Source organism: Malania oleifera, chromosome 10 (genome assembly GCF_029873635.1).
Source record: "Malania oleifera isolate guangnan ecotype guangnan chromosome 10, ASM2987363v1, whole genome shotgun sequence".
Lineage (NCBI taxonomy): Eukaryota > Viridiplantae > Streptophyta > Magnoliopsida > Santalales > Ximeniaceae > Malania > Malania oleifera.
In genome coordinates, this window is record NC_080426.1 from 39,168,750 (window position 1) to 39,188,250 (window position 19,501).

Sequence of the window (19,501 nt, forward strand, 5' to 3'; positions counted from 1 at the left end):
CATTAATTATATCCTAAGTTGAAGGTCAAAGTTCAAATTAAAAAATAAGGTAAGACTATTTATTTTTGTCCTTCCTATGTACTCCAAATTCTTTTTGCGATTAAGAATAAATGTAAAGAATCTTATACATACCATAAATGTTATTTTTCTGCATCCCCTAATAAAAATTATTCTAAGTAATTGAAATTTTCATTGAAATACTATATAAGGAGTCTTACAACACGTTGACTAGCACTATTCTTCTCTCTCGTCCAAAAAAATACTTATAAATTAAGAATAACTTTTTCAAAAAAAAATAATTCACAAATTATAAGATATTATATTTATGTTTCGAACCTACTGAAATAGTGTTGGTCATATTTTATTGGGATTCACACCAAACAATATCTTATATATTTGTGGGTCCGAGCAATAAAAATTAAATATTGATTATAAATTGAGTAAATAGTTATAAATGGAATACATTAAAAACTTGTATTGGAATAACAAAGATACATACATACATATATATATATATATATATATATGGAAATTTTATTTTAATTATTCTTGCATTCAATATAGTTCTATCATTCATCATTTCCTAATTTTCATGATAAATTGTAGAAAAAATTTTCTACCTTTTTAATACGAATCTTGAAAAGTGTTAAAATAAGTTAAAATATTTTTCAAAACAAAAACATATGAAAGTCTTGGTTCCTCCATCTTAACTCAAGGCCCACTATGGGCCTTTGCTTTGACTTGAAGCCCAATTTGGTCTTGAGTATTGATTTAGAGCCCTATATGAGCTTGTGCTTAAATTTGAGATCCAGTTGTGTACTTAGACAACATCATCTTAGCCCACTTAAGCACTTGCCTAGCCCATTACCTGTGAAATCATAGCATGCATTTCCTCCCCTTTGCTCAGTTGCATGGGCACCCTAGAGATCCTTTAAAACTAACAACCCATACTCTTGGCAACCTCTCATGAGACCACCAAATATCGAAAAATGGAAAATGAAGAAAAGAGATCCTTTGCTGGGAGAGAACACAATCCAAGGAATAAAAAAATCGTAAGTGCAAAAAGAAATCACAGAACAACCAGTTGGAACCTTGAATATAAAAGAGGTCTATGCATAAGAGAAAGTGGGGAGTGAGAAGGGAGCTAGGGAGAGGCATTAATAGAGGAGAGTCTTAAGGAAGAGGGGAGTTGCAGTGAGAAATTCAGGGGAGAGGAATGAGCTATGTGTCACAGTAAAAGAAACACAGAGGGAGATTCCATGGAGATGAAGGGAAGCAGTTGGAGTAGATTGAGAGAGATTATAGTATAGAAATTAGAGAGACCTGGGAAGAATCAGAGAATGGGGGCTAGAGCTTAGAGCTTAGGAAGAAGATTTTGAAGAAAAAAAAGGAAGCGAAAGGACTGAAAAAGAGGGAGCAAAAATTAGGAATCAAAGGAGAGATTAAAGCTTTAGAAGGCAGAGAAGGTTTAGAATAATAAACACAAGTTCATATCCTAGATAGATATTCCTATATCATTCATGCCTTTCACACTAATTGAATGCAAGCATGTCTGAGATGTTTCCTGTCTTAACATCAAAATCATAATTTAGTTTGAAATCAGAGTGAAAGACGGACTAATGTGCATATCAGGATAAGTCCACGATGATGTATATGTTGTTCTGTGAATATATTATAATATGGGTATAAAATGTGTAACCAAATTAAAATAGGGTCAACACATGATTAAGTGTAAATAAAAGTATCAAATTTATGAAAGTGCTTCAATTCTATTATGTCAAAAATAATTTACAACAGGGTATATTTATATATAACAATTCAATAACTGAACTACCAACTCAAGAAATGAAAATAACAACTAATAAGAACTACCAACTCAACTGCTAACTGAATAACTAAATTAACAATTAATTGAACTAATTAAATTATGATTGCAGGCCGCTACTGCTGCCAATTGAAAATTGCTACTGCTGCAGGCTACTGCTGCAGGAGATGAGCTCCTGTATTATAATTCATAATAAGCCCCCTTAAGTTGGACAGTGAATGTTAATCACGCCCAACTTGCCAAGTAAATAATGGAAAGCATTCGAGCCCAGAGCTTTGGTAAAGAAGTCTGCCAATTGATGACGTGAGGACACAAACAACAAACGAAGAAAACCAGAAACATGATCCCGAACCAAATGGCACTCTATTTCAATATGTTTGGTTCGTTCGTGAAATACTAGATTCGAAGCAATGTGCATAGCAGTTTGATTATCACAGTATAAAGCTAAAATTGTAGATGGAAAACATGGAGATCTTTAAGTAAGGATGCCAGCCAAACTAGCTCACACGTAGTAGAAGTCATAGCCCTATATTCAGCTTCAGCAGAGAATCTAGAGACGATTGTTTGTCTTTTAAAACGCCATGAAACAAGAGACCAACCAATAAAGACACAAAAACCAGTAAGAGACCTACGAGTTGTAGAGCAGCTGGCCCAATTAGACTTGATATTTGTTATAAAGCTCCCCCCTAAGTTGATGCACTCTATCAAATGTCTATGAAGTATCTATACTATGCATGAGACTCAGTTCACGTCTAATTTGTATGAACCTATCTTCTGAAAGTGGTTTAATGAAGATGTCAGCCCATTATTCATTTGTGCACACAAACTCAAGTACCACATTACCTTTTTGCACATGATCACGAAGGAAATGATGTCTAATCTCAATGTGTTTAGTTCGTGAATATGAGATAGAGTTCTTTGAAATTTTGATTGCACTAGTATTATCACATTTAATCAGTACTATATCGTAGTGCAACCCAAAATCCATAAGTTGTTGTTTCATATAAAGAGTTTGAGCATAACAACTTCCAGCCGCAATATATTCTGCTTTGGTTATGGATAAGGCAACTGAGTTTTGTTTCTTAAAGAACCAAGAAAACAGAGATTGTCCTAAATAGTGACAAGTGCCACTAGTACTCTTCCTATCAACCTTACAACCGGCAGTGTCAGCATCAGTATAACTAACAATCTCAAAGGTCGTATGCTTAGGATACCATAATCCTAACTTTATGGTTCCAACTAAATACCTAAGGATTCGTTTAATTGCTAATAGATGAGATTCCTTAGGAGCGGCCTGAAACCTAGCACACATGCACACACTAAACATAATATCAGACCTACTAGCTGCAAGATATAGAAGACTCCTGATTATGCCATGATACAATTTCACATCAACAAGGATTCCTTGCTCATCTCTATCAAGTTAATGGAAAAACTCATAGGAGTACCAAGAATTTTACTATCTTCCATATTAAATTTTTTTAGCAAGTCACTGTCATATTTAGATTGACATATGAAAGTTCCAAATTTAGCTTGTTTAATTTGTGGCCCTAAAAAGAAACTAAGTTCACCCATTATGCTCATTTCAAATTCACTTTGCATGCATTTAGCAAACTCATTACACAACTTATCATTAGTGACTCCAAAAATGATATCATTAACATAAATTTGTACAATAAGCACATCATCATTTTTGGATTTAATGAAAAGTGTAGTGTCAATCTTGCCATGGGAAAATTTATTTTCTAGTAGAAAACCACTAAACCTCTCATACCAAGCTTTAAGAGTTTGCTTCAATCCATACAAGGCTTTAGACAACTGGTATACATGATCTAGACATTTATGATTTTCAAAATCAGGTGGTTGTTCTACATACACTTCTTCATTAATATAGTCATTAAGGAAAGTGCTTTTAACATCCATTTGAAACAATTTAAAATTTTTAAAACGGCATAAGCAAGTAGCATATGAATGGCTTCCATCCTAGCAACAGGAGCATATGTTTCATCAAAATATATCCCCTCCTCCTGATTATAATCTTGGGCAACTAGTCTAACCTTATTTCTAGTTACTGCCCCATTCTCATCTTTCTTATTTTTATATACCCATTTAGTTCCAATAAATGTATGATCATTAGGCTTAGGAACTAGGGTCCACACTTTGCTTCTTTCAAATTGATTAAGTTCCTCTTGCATGGACATCACCCAAGACTCATCTTCTCTTACTTCTTTAATATTTTTAGGTTTTTCTTGGGACAAGAAAGTAGAATGATTCACTAGGTTTTTCAAGGAGGATCTTGTGGCTACACCACGGGAAGGTTCACCTATGATTTGATCTCTGTGGTGGTCTCTAATGAATTTCCAATCCCTAGGCAAGTCCTGAATTTCATTGTCATTGTTATTATCTTCAGATGATTTATCATTAATTTCTGAATTCTTACTTGCATTGTTTTCAATAGATAACTTGTTTTAGCATTTTCTAACGTCAGTGTCATCTTCATCATTTTTCTTAGAAAACGGATTTGATTCATCAAATACAACATGAATAGATTTAATGACAGTTAAGGTTCTTTTATTGAAAACTCTATATGCTTTACTATTAAGAGAGTAACCTAGGAAAATGCCTTCATCACATTTAGAATCAAATTTTCCTATATGCTCATTATCCCTAAGCATAAACATTTACAACCAAAAACATGAAAGTAGGAAATACTATGTCTATGGTTGTTCCACAATTCATAAGGGGTTTTTTGAGTGAAGGTCTAATCAACACCCTATTTTTGACATAACATGCAATATTTATGGCTTTAGCCCAAAAATATTTAGGTAGTTTATGCTCATTCAACATGGTCCTACCCATTTCTTGCAATGACCTATTCTTTCTTTCTACCACACCATTTTGTTAAGGGGTCTTAGGTGCAAATAAGTTGTGTGATATACCCTCTAAGTCACAATAATCTTCTATGCCTTCATTTTTAAATTCAGTGCCTCTATCACTTCTTATGTGAGTTATCTTATAGCCTTTTTCATTTTGAATTCTCCTGCAAAACTTAGTAAATTGTTCACATGATTCATTTTTATGTGAGAGAAATAGCACCCATGTGAACCTAGAAAAGTCATCAACAATAAAAAAATCATATGATTTACCACCAAGACTTTACACAAAATTAGGACCAAACAAATCCAAGTGAAGCATTTCAAGTGATCTAGTGGTAGATATAAATTTCTTTTTTCTTAAAGTTAGATCTTGTTTGCTTACCCATTTGACATGCATCACAGATTTTATTTTTCACAAATGATGTTTTAGGCAAGCCTTTTACTAAATCTTTTCTTACTAGTTTTGACAATAAGTCCATGTTAGCGTGTCCTAAGTGCCTATGCCATAACCAACTAGTTTCATTTATTGCAGAAAAATAAGTTACTTGTTGTGAAGCTATATTATCAAAATTAGTCGTATATACATTTTTATGCCGATCTGCAGTGAAAAGAGTTTTATGATTTGATTTATTCTCAACTGTACATTTATCATTTTCAAATGAAACCTTATATCCTTTATCACATAATTGACTAATGCTTAACAAATTATGCTTCAAGCCATCAACTAATAGAACATCATCAATAATTAGTGAAGGATCCTTACCGACCTAACTTATGCCAATGATGCGGCCCTTTGCATTGTCGCCATACGTCACATACCCTCCATCCTTGGGAGTGATTGAAGCGAATTTTGCGTTGTTGCCGGTTATGTGCCATGAGCACTCGCTATCCAAGTACCATCTGTCCTTTGAAGAGGACGATCTCAAACATACCTATAAGATAGACCAAGTAACTAGCGTTGATCCTCAAATTATGTTGGGTCCACGGGGGTTAGTAACTAGATCACCCTTAACTGCCCACACCTTTCTAATTTTTACAATTCTATTTCTAAGTGGGCAGTCAAATTGAATGTGGCCGATTTGCTTGCACTTAAAGCATTTCATTCTACACTTAAGATCTTTAGGTGCGATTTGAGATTTAAATTCACATGTAAAATTTCCCAAGTAAAGATTCCGTTTTCTAATATTCTCAACACCATTAAAACTAAGACCCTCTTTACTTAGATAATTTCTTTGGACACCGAGTAGTTTTTCAAAATTGCGTTGGCCCTCGGTGAATTTAAAAGCAATTTTGGAGCTATCCTCCAATTTTCTCTCAAGCTCAGCAATAATCAAATCTTTTTCTTTCAAAATCAAAACATGAGAGGTTTTTGCAATTCCAAACAATTTTGACTAGTTTTTGCATTTTTTTTTTTTCAAATCATCATTTTCTTTGGTCATTTTACTCAACAGTTTAGAGACACAAATATATTCAAATTGTAATTCTCTAAAAGTAGGCATGTTATTAGATTCACAATCATCAGAAGAATAATATGAAAATAAAGAGTAAGAAGGCGATACCTCATCATCATGTGCCATCAAGCACAAATTAGCAACCTCTGAGTCACTACGGTCTGAGTCTGAGTCACTGCTACTTAGTTTATCCTATGAAGTGTCTATTTTCATGGCTTTCTTCTTTTTCTTGGCATCCTTTTTCAATAGTGGGCAATCCGATTTGATGTGCCCAAGCTTGTTGCAATTGTAGCACGTGGGAGCATTTGATTTTTCTTTTCTTTCACTAAACTCTCCTTTCTTAGATGTAGACTCCCTATATCTTTTATATGAATTTCTATTCTTCCTGAAGAATTTGTTGAATTTTCTAATTAACATGGCCATACCGTCCTCAGAATTAGGTTCGCTACATTCACTAGATGTATTAATGGAAGTTTTCAATGCAATCATCTTCTTTACCCTATCATGTTCATTAAGTCTCTCATTTATAGCTAGTTCATAAGTAATCAGTGAACCTATTAATTCATCTAATGTTATGGCCTTAAGGTCTCTACCCTCGGAAATGGTCGTAACCTTAACTTCTCAAATAGGAGGCAAGCCTCAAAGGATCTTCCTAATCATCTCATATGTAGGATAGGTCTTACCTAATGCATGCAGTGAGTTTATAATGTGTGTGAATCTAGTGTATACACTCTGAATGGACTCACCTACATTCATCCTAAAAGCCTCATATTCACTAGTCAGCATATCTATCCTACTATCTTTTACATCCCTAGTACCTTCATATGTGACTTCGAATTTATCCCAGATTTCTTTTGCAATAGTACATGTCATTACTCTATTAAACTCATTCACATCAAGACCACAATACAGATTATTCATAGTAGTGACATTTAAACTAACAACTTTTATGTCATCATCATTATATTCTTCCTCAGTTTTAGGAACTCTAGTTGTACCCTCTGTTTTCATAGGAACATAATTTGCCTTAGAGGCAACCCTTCACACCTTCCAATTCTATATTTTGAAGGTAGATGTGCATCCTCTGTTCCTAGAAGGTGTAATTAATACCACTGAAAATCGGAGGTCGTGTGGAAGATGGTCCCTCAAGGAAAGGGGTCATGGTACTATGAGTCATCTAAGATCTTTTGCAAATTAATTATTAAGTCTATGTTACGTGGCTCTGATACCAATTGTTAGTTTTACCGTAATCCCAACAGGGGGGTGAACTAGCATTTTCAAAATTAATGCCCTAGGTCAATCCCCTAACAGCAGTATTACACAACCCTAAGGTCAATTTAGTGCAGAAAAGTTAAGTCAATTTAAATATACAGTGGAAATTAAATTGCACAATTAGATTAACCAAGCATGCACGAGAGTAGTAAATAAAGATGACACCCAAAAATGTTATCTAGGTTTAGAAAACTGCCTACGTCCTCACCTAGGCTAACAAGAAAAAGGATTACCACTATAAGCTCACTTAATGGGTGCAACGGCACCTAAACAACCAGGTCAATTAGCACAGGGCTGACTTACACCTTTACAACCAATCCTTACCGGGCTAAATTACTGCCCCCTCAGGCCACGCCTAGAATACAACAATATTTTCACAATATGACCGGTACAATGATTATGCTTCTTTGTAAAGCAGATATGTACCAAATATAATCAATGACATGCACATCAACAGTATAGAATATGTAAGCTTAGTGATGTCAATATTTGTGCAAACAACACTCAACAAGATGTGATCACTAAAATGTTTAAGAGTGTTCCAGAAAAGCTATATTTTGAAATAAGTTATATCAAATCTCAATAACAAATCAGGATAAATAAGAGAATAGTGTCTCTCAACCACTAGCTAGAAGAAAGGCTAAAGATTATTGTTGCAACAGGAGGGAGAAATAAGAGAATAGTGTCTCTCAAAACATTAAGCACAACGGAATAAATACAACAAGTAAATAAACACAACCAAAAAATGATAAACAACAAGAACAACAACAAGATTTACATGGTTCGGCAAAGCCTTAATCCACGGAAACAATGGCACAAGAATTTCACTAATGAAATCACAAGGTACACAATACATTTCTCAAATAATCACACACCCTGTTAATACACACCCAGAAGACATATAACAGTCCCTCGGAGGTTTCTCTTTGATTACCCAACCACCCCAACGTTCAAACTCAAAATTCAAAAAACTGCTCGTTGCCTAGGCACATTCTGTAATAACCTCAAAATTTCTCTCATTATATATATAATCATACCTATGCAGCAAAAACATAAGTCATACAATCATATTTACTATACAATACCAGAATTCAGTTCATACAGACTATATATAGCCATAAAACATTTCCTTCCAGTATCATCTACCCCAAAAAAACAAAACTCTGTCACAAACTCACCCAACAATCAAGGTAATCAAGAAATCTATATCTACGAGCCTGATCTGCTCGCCTAATTGGCTCACCTGAAAAATGTTAGAATAATAGGGTGAGTCAACGCTCACTAAGTATAAATATGCTATTACTAGTGTGTGGCGACTAAGTTATATACATATACTTTAAATAACATCTGAACTGTAATAAAATGATAAGTCTGTAAAGCATATCTTATATTTTTCGCAGTTTAAAACATAATTGTATCATCTAAATTTTTCTACTTTTCACACTACTAGTATCATACTATATTTATCAAATACTGTAAAACTGTATACATATACATAACTGTACTTTAACCCTGGAACTCTGTATGTCATGATTTGACCCCTTATGATAGGGTTGTGCGGCCCGTAGGCGGGACCTAATCTGGTCGGCCCTCTAGATAAGTCACTATACTCTACTCTACCTCAGTCCGGCCAAACTGCATACTCTCTTAGGTGTGGGACTAGCTGCTACCTCATCAAACTAGCCCCCTCAACCCAAAGAATTGGGGAGCTGCATCCTCTCCAAGCACAGTTGACGGTACCCACACACTATCTGAGATATGTGGTTGCACTCTATCTGTATTAGCAATGGTATCGTACTTTGTATTTTGTATCTATATCTGTATCTTTCTGTAATATTTTCACAGGGATCTGATACTATATATACACATATATATACTCTTTTACTATTTTCATCATGTTTCCAAAATAACAATAACATTATAACTCCGTACTGTAAATATTGTAATGTTTGTAGCATTTTGATGCTAAAACTGTATCATCTGTCTGTATACTCTATCTGTATAATCTATCTGTATACTCTGAGTATTATGGCATTTAGGAAAACATAGCTTTCTATATACACTGCATATACTGATTTGAATAAACATTTGTATACTATATATATATATATATAGTCTTTGTAATCATTTGAATAAAAACTACATATGTATACACATTCTGTCTATATAAAATTTGTAAATATCTAACTATATATATAATTTCTAATAACATAAGTAAATCTCCTAGCGTAGCATATTTCCCTTACCTAGTTTCTGAAAAGCCATAAAAATACTCTAGCCCTACACCCGCAGGGTTCTTCACTCAACACTTTGAAAACGACATCCCCCAGAACAAAACATCAGTATTTTCCTGCATACAACATTTTCTATAACCGCAGGGAAAGCATATTCTAAATAAAACACCTTACTTTGAATTTGGGATGAATTTCAAACCACCTTCACCAAAAATCTACTCCGGCAAACTTGCAGAGAACTTCCCTAAGAGCGTCGTGGTGGCTTCAGATCGTTGATCTGGCAAGAGACGGGGCTGGGATCGAAGAGAGAAGGGGAGAGGGGCGTAGAGAGAGAAATAGAGGGTTTCCTGCGCAAATTTCGCATGAAAAATCTAGGTTTTCACTATTTATAGGCCCAGATTCGTCGACAAGACACGTCATCTTGTCGACGAGTCCTTAAAGAATTTCATCGACAAACTTCCTCCCTTGTCGACAAATTTCAAACTGCCCCAAAACCTCTCTCGGTATTTTCTCGTCGACAAAACTTGTCCTTGCCAACGAGCTCCTTTTATATCCTCGTCGACAAATTCCCTGTGTTCATCGATGAGAACCCTTCTAATTTTTTGGGTTATTACACATTCGTCGATGAGTACAGGGGATTCATAGAAGATCCATAGAAGGCCACTCGTCAATGAGAACAGGGCATTCGTCGACGAGCCCATTTGTTGCTCTCGATATCTTAGGATCTCTGAAATTTTTCTACTCTCGGGATCTACTCGTCGACGAGCACGTGGCCCTCGTTGACGAATTCGTGTTGTGCTACTCCTTTCTGTTTTTCTTCCCTTTTTGTTTATGAAATCCAAAGTATAAGAGCCATACACCATAAATAACAATCTCCACCTTGGCGATTATACACCCCTTGGGAGAATCTCGAAAATCATTTGATTGCTCCAGCTTAAACTTGAAGCGCTCAGTTGGGTTTGTATCCCTTTTATCAATTGGAGACATGAAGTAAGTCCAAGCAATGCTTGAACTTCTCAAAAGTAACTGATTTCGTTAGAATATCCACTGTATTTTTAGACGTGTGAACTTTCTCCAACACAAGCTCACCCGAAGCAATCAATTCTCAAACCCTGTGGAACCTCAAATCAATGTGCTTGGTTCTAGCATTATATTTGATTCTTTTCCAAGTAAATGACACTCTGACTATCACAATGTAGCACCACTCCATCTTGTTGTAACCCCAGCTCTCTAATTAAACCAATAACCCATAAGGCTTCCTTTGCAGTTTTAGCAACTATCATATATTTCATCTCAATCTTGGATAATGCTACCAGAGACTGTACCATGGATCTCCAATATACCAGTCCTCCTATAAGGGTAAACACATATCTCGTTATGGACCTTCTGTCATCCATATCTCCAACATAATCAACTTCAACAAACCCAACAACTAAAGGAGAACCCTATTGCTTGCCGAACATGATGCCATATCCCGATGTACCCCGTAAGTATCTAAGAATCCATTTGAAGGCTTCCCAATGTTGCCTTCTTGGATTAGAAAGAAACTTACTTACCACGCTCACCACATGAGCCAAATCTGGTCTCGTACATACCATGACATGCATCAAACTCCCCACAACACTAGCATAGAGGACCTTTGACATGTCCCAGATTTTCTCATCCGTACTTGGGCAATCTGCAGTAGACAACTTGAAATGATTGCCTAAATGTGTATGCACCGTCACTAATAATAGACCAATAGTGACGGTTTTACAATCGTCACTAATAATAAGTAATAGTGACGGTTTTAGAACCGTCACTAATAATAGAGCAATAGTGACGAATCTAAAATCATCACTAATAATAGAGAATTAGTGACAGTTTTAAAACCGTCACTAATAATAGAGAAATAGTGACGATTTTGAAACCGTCACTAATACTATGGTTTTAGTGATGATTTTTGGTCAATTTGGTGCAGAATTTATAATGACTTGCTTAGGTCTTTAATGACTGTTTTAATCCGTCACTAATACTCTATTATTAGTGACGGTTTAAAAAATTCGTCACTAATAAGTATTAGTAATAGTAGGTATAGCGACAAATTGAAAACCGTCACTAATACTAATAGTGATGATTTTGTGAGTATTAGTGACGATTTAAAACCGTCACTAATAACCTTATTTTTTGTATTGAATCTACCCATGTTACCTTAGCCATTCCTTCCAGTTGAGTATCAAATAGAGTCTTAGTCATTCCTTGTTGCACAAGAATGTCCTTCACTCTCCTCTACCATAAACCAAAGTTCTTGGTTCCATCAAATTTGACAATGTCAAATCTTGCAGAAGACGATCCCAATGCCATAACAGCAATCTCTCTAATACCAATTTGTTGTGATATAGATAGGATAAATATGAAGCACGGCGGAATAAATATAACAAGTAAATGAAACACAACCAGAAAATGATAAAGAACAAGAAAAGCAATGAGATTTACGTGGCTTAGCAAAACCTTCATCCACGGAAGTAATGACACAAGAATTTCACTAAGAAAATCATAAGGTACACAACACACTTCTCAAACACAACCTATTAATACACACCCAGAATGACATATAACAGTCCCTCGAAGGTTTCTCTCCGATTACCTAACAACACCAATGTTCAAATTCAAAATTCAAAAAACTGCTCATAGCCTAGGCCCATTCATTGACGAGTACAAGGAATTCTTCGATGATCCATAGAAGGTCACTCATTGACGAGAACATGACATTCGTCGACGCGCCCATTTTCTGCTCTCGGTATCTTAGGACCTCTAAATGTTTTCTACTTTCGGGATCTACTCCTCAAAGAGCACAGGGCACTCATCAACAAGTCCCTGCTGTGCTGCCCCTTTATGTGTTTTTTTTTTTCCTTCTTTATTGATGAAATTCAAAATATAAGAGCCACACACCATAAACAACATAGCATTTGGAAACTTAATTTATAGATGAATTCAGAAAAACCAAAAATTAAACTACAAATAACTCTATTTGAACATCAAAAATTGAATTTGAATTGTCATTGTAACAATTAATTAGAAACCAAAGAATAATTGTCCAAGAGCTTTAAACTAGAATTAGAGAAGTTTTGATTGAGTTTTGAACGCGATAAAAAGTAGTTGTGTAATAATTGTAGAAAACTAATAGTTTTGACGGCCTAGAATTAACATGAGGTTTGATTTCAAAAATGAAAACTAAACAAACTCAAAATAGTATAAAAGCATTAGTAGTTGTAGAAGAAAAGATATTTTAGAGAGAGAAAAAAATAGACAAAAACTTAGAGTAAAATAGAAGTCAAAATACGCACATGGGAGACGGCTAGGGCAGGGTAAGCATGTGTGCTAGGATAGCAAAAAATGTCACTCTATAGCCCATCCTTTGAAGATACCAATTATGGTTTAGTATGATATATGTAATTGCAAGACGAAACCTTTTTTCTTACAATCAATATGGGACAAATTTGAAGCATACCCAATCACACACTCAACTTGGAGAGAGCTCCCCTAGACCAAAGATTTAAAATTTGCCATTGAGATTAACCATGTCCTCAGAAACCTCATAATAGTAGAACTTTATAAAATATAAAATGGTTTTTTTTTCCCATAAACTATGATTATGTTTGGGATTATGAATATCAATTTTTTTTTGGTTTAAAATTAAATTTGTGAGATTTTAACAAAGTCTATTAATATGCTACATTTAAATTCATAAAATTTAAAATCAAAATCGAAATTAGAAACTCCCACATATGAAATAAGTTTTTTTCATTAAGTAATGATCAAAATTATGACTTATGAGGAGGAGATGGACTCGCTTATTCCTTGTGTTAATTAAGTAAACAGGACTATAGGGTCTTGGTCTTCCGTCGTCCAAATTCCCATGTCAATTGCCGTGAAGAGTGTTGCCCTTTTTCTCTTTATTCACACAATAGGTCCATATTCCCCTATCTATTTGTTAACCATATTCAAATCTTAGATAAGATCCATATTGAATCTTCAATTGAAATGCATATATGAGTCCAAAATAAGGATAGGGATTGTGTTTTCACACTGCCTCTCTCTCTCTCTCTCTCTCTCTCTCTCTCTCTCTCTCTCTCTCTCTCTCTCTCTCTCTCAATGGGATTAGATTTTCAAAAGCATGATTTAACAGTTTAGTAAACTTGAATGATTTTGTTTTTATTGATGAAATGAAATTTTAAGATGCTTTTTCTATATTGTTATTATTTGAATAAGAGGTGCGTGAGGACCTAATTAATTTAGGGGCCAACTGACTTTTTGAAATTTTACATCCATCAATCAAGGAGGCATATTTCAAACCCTAATTAAAAATATGTAAAAAAACTCTGAATTAAAATATGTGAAACTCTTCTAAAATTTTAAGGATATATTTAACTTCCTTTCCTAAGATTTGGAAATTTTGGTGCACCACCTCATTGACATTTAATTTTTAAGGTAGTTACACCATTCTTCAAACTTATGTTTTTGCAAATGCCAAGAAAGATTTCATGTGTTTCTACTAAATTTTAGGGTTGGTTTGTTAAATTTTTTAAGTTTTAAGGGGAACATTTCTCCTTTTTCTAAAATTTAATGGAAATCTAAGAAAATTTTGTAATCATAAGAGGTTCGCATCTTAATGCTAAATCTCGAGATTGAAAATGATGAGAGGTTAGTCTCTTTCACCTGATCCTATTATATTAAAATAATATTATTTTATGTAAATCTATAATCATCGTAGACTCGTGTGATAGCGTCATGTCTATAATTATCACGAATTCACATGATAACATCAAAGTGAGCCAAGTAAGTTGGTCTCACTTTACTTTATCCATTCATGTGGACCCTTAATTCTATTTGATTCACTCTACTATTAATTTATTATCACATAAATCCATAATATTATGAACCCTTGGTTTTCACTACTTCTTGGAACAAATTACTATCATTGTCAACATTTTTTTCACAAATTTTACTATTTTCATATTTGGCATTTGAGAGAGAGAGGTGTTTCACGTGGATCTTGCTCATGTCGTTTAGCTCTTTTATCTGCCCATGTGGGAGAAATTACTGCACAAAAATAAATAAAAACCAAGTCATCGAATTCTTTGTTTCCAATTTCAGATATTTTATTTATTCATAATACTTGGGATAAGATGACAAACTTTGCTAGTCTATCAAATTTGACTAGCGTTTCCACACTCAATAAGTTCGCCGGAAAATTACTAGTATATATCCTCGATCGGTCGGCTACAATATTTTAGCTAATTTGGGTTAAAATTAACCAAAGATCGGTAAGTTTGTCCGGCCTGCCACCCGGTGGGGATCACGTTGGAAGCAACAAGAGTCTTGCCGGACTCGCCGGAGGTAAGCCGGATGGTGAAAGGGGGTTGCAATGTCGAGCCGGAGTTGAGCTTCCAGACTGCACCCCATGACTCTTGCATGGAGAGCCAGGTGCCGGAGCCGCCAGCCTCCCGGAGGTCGACGCTGGCGAGGTCTCCGTCGCCGTCCTCGTACTCAATCAGAGTTGCAAAGTAGTTGGGGTTCGAACCCGCGTCGACGTGGAATGTCACAGACTTACCAGGGTAGTTGCATGCGACTCTGCTCCAACCCCCGAAAAAAATTAGAAGAGAATAATTTACCGTAATAATTACTTTGGAATGATTAAAAATAAATCTATATATGTTTAGAGAGAGAGAGAGAGAGAGAGTAGGCGACGAAAGCGCCTACCTTCTATATTGAATGGGGAGGACCCCGGCGTTGCGCAAGTTGTCGCGGCGGTCGTTGGAAACGGCCATGGCGCCGAAGGCAGTCCCGCTGAGATCAAAGTGAGCTTGGGACGAGTCACATCCTGGACAGTCATCCGTAATCACTACGGTCACTGGATTCCCCGAGCATGCCGCATTTGCCGTGCATTTTACCTGATCATATACATACATATGACGACATTAATTGTTTGTATACATGTGATTATTGAATTAGCTAATCCATCAACCAAATCAGGTTAGCTATAGTAAACTAATTAATTATAAGTGTGATAAACGGCCGTCGCACCTCATAGCAAGCTCCGCAGCCCTTGCCGGAATCGTAAATAGAAGGGCCTCCGGCAGCTATCATAGAAGAGAATGGGGCTTGTCCTACAGCATTCCCATACCCACATGCACCGCCTGTGTACACACACAATAATATTAACAAATAATCATGTCTACGCAAACATACTTTTCAAGAAGTTTCTCTCTCTCTCTCTCTCTCTCACACACACACACACTCTCTCTCTCTCTCTCTGGTGGAAGATTAAGTATATATATTATGTGTACCGTCGCTGCCGTCACCGTTGGCGCCGCCATACCAGGTGGCCTGGCCGGTGGACCAGTCGCCGGAGTCGTAAGATTGGGCCCATTGGGGGGTCGATAAATTGAAGCTCTTAGGGTGGAAGCAGAAGCAAGGGTTGAGCAGAAGAGGGAAGAGAGCCAGGAGAGTGACAACGGGGAGATGAAAAACCAGAGGAGCCATTGATTTGTTGATTAAGGTAGCGTATGTAAATTACTACACTCACACGCACCAGCAGGTAGAGATTGATCTCTGCTCTTGCCGGGGAAGGGTAGCTTACTAGCAGCTAATAGTCTAGTGTTGATGGGTTTGATGCCTGCAACGTAACTCGGTATTTATAGGGAAAGAAGTACTAGGAGCCCATGACTTCCATGGCTAGTGTGGCTCAATTCTATATGCGTGTCGTCATCTTGACCAAAAAAAATACACGTGTCAACATCTGAGAATTTTATTTTTTTTAAGGGTTAAGTAGAATGTGATATCAATTTTTCAAAAATTTCCTTCCGTAATCTATTTGGATCAAGTAATTTCTTTCCAGTTAAAAATAATAATAAAGAAAATTATTTTCTATTATATTTTCTCTTAATACATAACAAATACTATTAAAAATAAAAAATTAATTTAATAAGTTAAAAAATAATAAAAATAAAATACTAATAATATTTAAAATTAAATTTCAACTCATTATTATATATTTATTTTTACTTTTTTTGATAATTAAATATGAAAATGTAAATTCTTTTATCCTATATTTGAGAGAGGTGTTGGAATATTTACTTCTTTTTTTTTTTTTTAAGAAGGGTAGGACCTCCATTTATTTATTGATAAACCCTCACTTTTGGCGGAGGAATACCGTGGTTACAAGATATTTAAAGGGAGAGATAAAAGACAAACCTTTAAAGGTCTCCCAAAAACAACATTAACTTCCAGCCAAAAAAAAGATTACAAAATAAAAACAAAATAAGGACCTACAAGCTAAATATCATGCAACAAAACAAACAAAAGATAAATAACATAAAATATAGACCAAAACCAACAGGAAATCAGCTAAACATACCTCAAATAAGCCGTACCTATCTTCTCCAATTTATATAACCCCTTAATAACTTTAGGGAGATGACTATTATTTGTAAACAACCTATTCCTCCCCCTATTACCTTGACAAGCCAAGGCATCTCCCACAGGTGTTGGAATATTTACATATGTGCCTTTAGTTAAATATAATATATGTATGTATATATATATATATATATATATATATATAATTTTTCAAATTATGGTGTCTGAGATCCTTTAGATACTCGATTAATTTATTAGGATAATAGACTAAATAAATATAATATTATAAAATTATATTAAATTTTTATTCAAAGCCGTCAAAATTTAAAACTTGAAATTTATACTCTCAACATGACTTTAATATTTTTATTTACTTACACTATGTTTGAGAACACAAATTTTGGATCTTAAATTTAAATTTGAGTATAAATAAACTTTAATATAATTTTATATTATATGTTATTCAGATATAAAATAAATTTACATTTAAATTCAACTTATTTTCAAATTCTAAACGACATTTTTATTCATAATTTATAATAATAACTTAACATAGAGGATTTTGAAACTGATGGCATGTAAATTCTGCAGGTATTAATTTCAGAGGCCGTGCAAAAAGGGGGTGGGGCCTGGGGGGAGTGGGTCAGTCGGTTCCACCGCTCCCGCAAGAAATTAAGAATTCACGTCTTCCGTTGCGTCCCTTTCTTTTCCAGACGACACCGAAGGCCAATGAACGGGCGCTCGCTACACGCTACAGTACTTATGAAAGCTCCCCCACTGCGAATATATATATATTTAGCTGAAGAAAGAAATCTCGAACCCGCAACCTTCACTCCGATGGCATGGGTTTCTCATAAAAATAAAATAAAAAAATTCTCGCCTTTTAGACATTTAATTTTTTTTCATTATGTTTTGGTGTATTTAATCTCTGTGCTTGCCATGTCAATTAATTAAATTCTATTTATTTAATTTTATTCTTAATGGAGGTTAAAAATTATTTGAAAGATCTTTTTATTTGCAGTTGGCATCGATTTCTCGAGAAATTGTTAGAATATTATTTTTATTTTCTTTACTACTATTATTGTTTCTTCTTACAACTTTGACTTAAATTGTGCATGCAAGGTTTATAGATATTGTTTGAAATATAGGTGGATGTCTCTCATGTCAACTATAAACTTATCCTATATATCTACACTAATTCATGTCTCATGTGAACTTATCTCATATGTTTGTACTTATAAAGTGTATGTCATCCCATCTTCCACTCCTTTGATTTTCTCCCGAATAAATGCTTAACTATCCATATTGCCCTATAAAATGACACTCTCATCTTCTCATTTAGGACACATTTGATGCTTCCATGTAAGTAGACATATAGTGAGGATAAGAGAAGAGGAGATAAAGTGAAGACGAGATAAAAAAGAGATAGAAATATCTTGTATAAGGTCGGTTTCATATCTTATTGTAATTCCTCCTGTGATAGTGACGTTTTGATCTTATCCACTCGTGGAGTAGGCATAGTTGAATCACGTAAAATTTTTGACTCATGTCTATTTATTTTTTGCAGTTTTATAACACATTATCAGCACAAGATTCTAACCAGCTCACATATTTCTTTAATTCTTATTTACTTCATGAGATTCTAACCGACTAATATATTTCTATATACCGCCTTAATGGACGGTTTTATTTCTATTTATACCGCCTTAATGGTCGGTTTTATTTCTATACCGCTTATATATATATCGCCACAAGAGATGATATAATAGTCCTCCTAAAAAGGCTACATATTTAAATCTTCCGTATATATACATCTCCCGAAGAGATAGTCCTCCTGAAGAGGCAATATATTTAAATTTCTCATCTATATTTTTTAACCTCACGAAGAGATATTAAATTCAACCTCCTGAAAATGTGAAACATTTATTCTCCACATGAAATAGTATATTTAACCTCCGGAAAAAGTGTTAAATTATTACTCAATTTAATATTGTAAGTTGGAATCATACTCCTAAAGAGTACAAATTGAGAAAAATAAAATAATGTTCCTGAAGAAACATATTTAAATATCCCAAAAGGGTGGATATACTATTATATTATTATCTCAATTTTATTTTAGTTTTTACATTTTGTTTTCTAAATTATTTTATTATTGTTAATTTATTCATATGTCAAATTTAAGCAAAGTTGAATTTGTTCCCCTTAATATCAAAGGCAACAATTATTTATCATGAACTCTTGATGTTTATATTCATCTAAATGCAATGAACTTGAAAGATACTATTTTAGATGGAAATACCACATCCCTGCAGGATCGCGTAAAAGTTATAATCTTCCCCTGTCATCATTTAGATGAAGAATTAAAGACTGAATATCTCATTGTTAAAGATCCACTTATCCTATGAAAAAATTTAAAGGATAGATTTGACCACTAGTAAATTG

The 19,501-nt window shown here is 34.6% G+C and overlaps 1 protein-coding gene across 1 annotated transcript; it reads right to left on the reverse strand.

Moving 5' to 3' along the window:
• Nucleotides 1-14,777: 14,777 nt before the first annotated feature.
• On the reverse strand, nt 14,778-16,306 carry LOC131166005 (expansin-B15-like). Its single transcript, XM_058124215.1, has 4 exons — nt 15,988-16,306; nt 15,725-15,837; nt 15,401-15,591; nt 14,778-15,271 (listed from the first exon to the last, which is right to left on the reverse strand). Exons 1-4 carry the CDS (start codon nt 16,181-16,183, stop codon nt 14,935-14,937), a joined length of 837 nt encoding a protein of 278 aa, XP_057980198.1. The 5' UTR covers nt 16,184-16,306; the 3' UTR covers nt 14,778-14,934.
• Nucleotides 16,307-19,501: the final 3,195 nt, after the last annotated feature.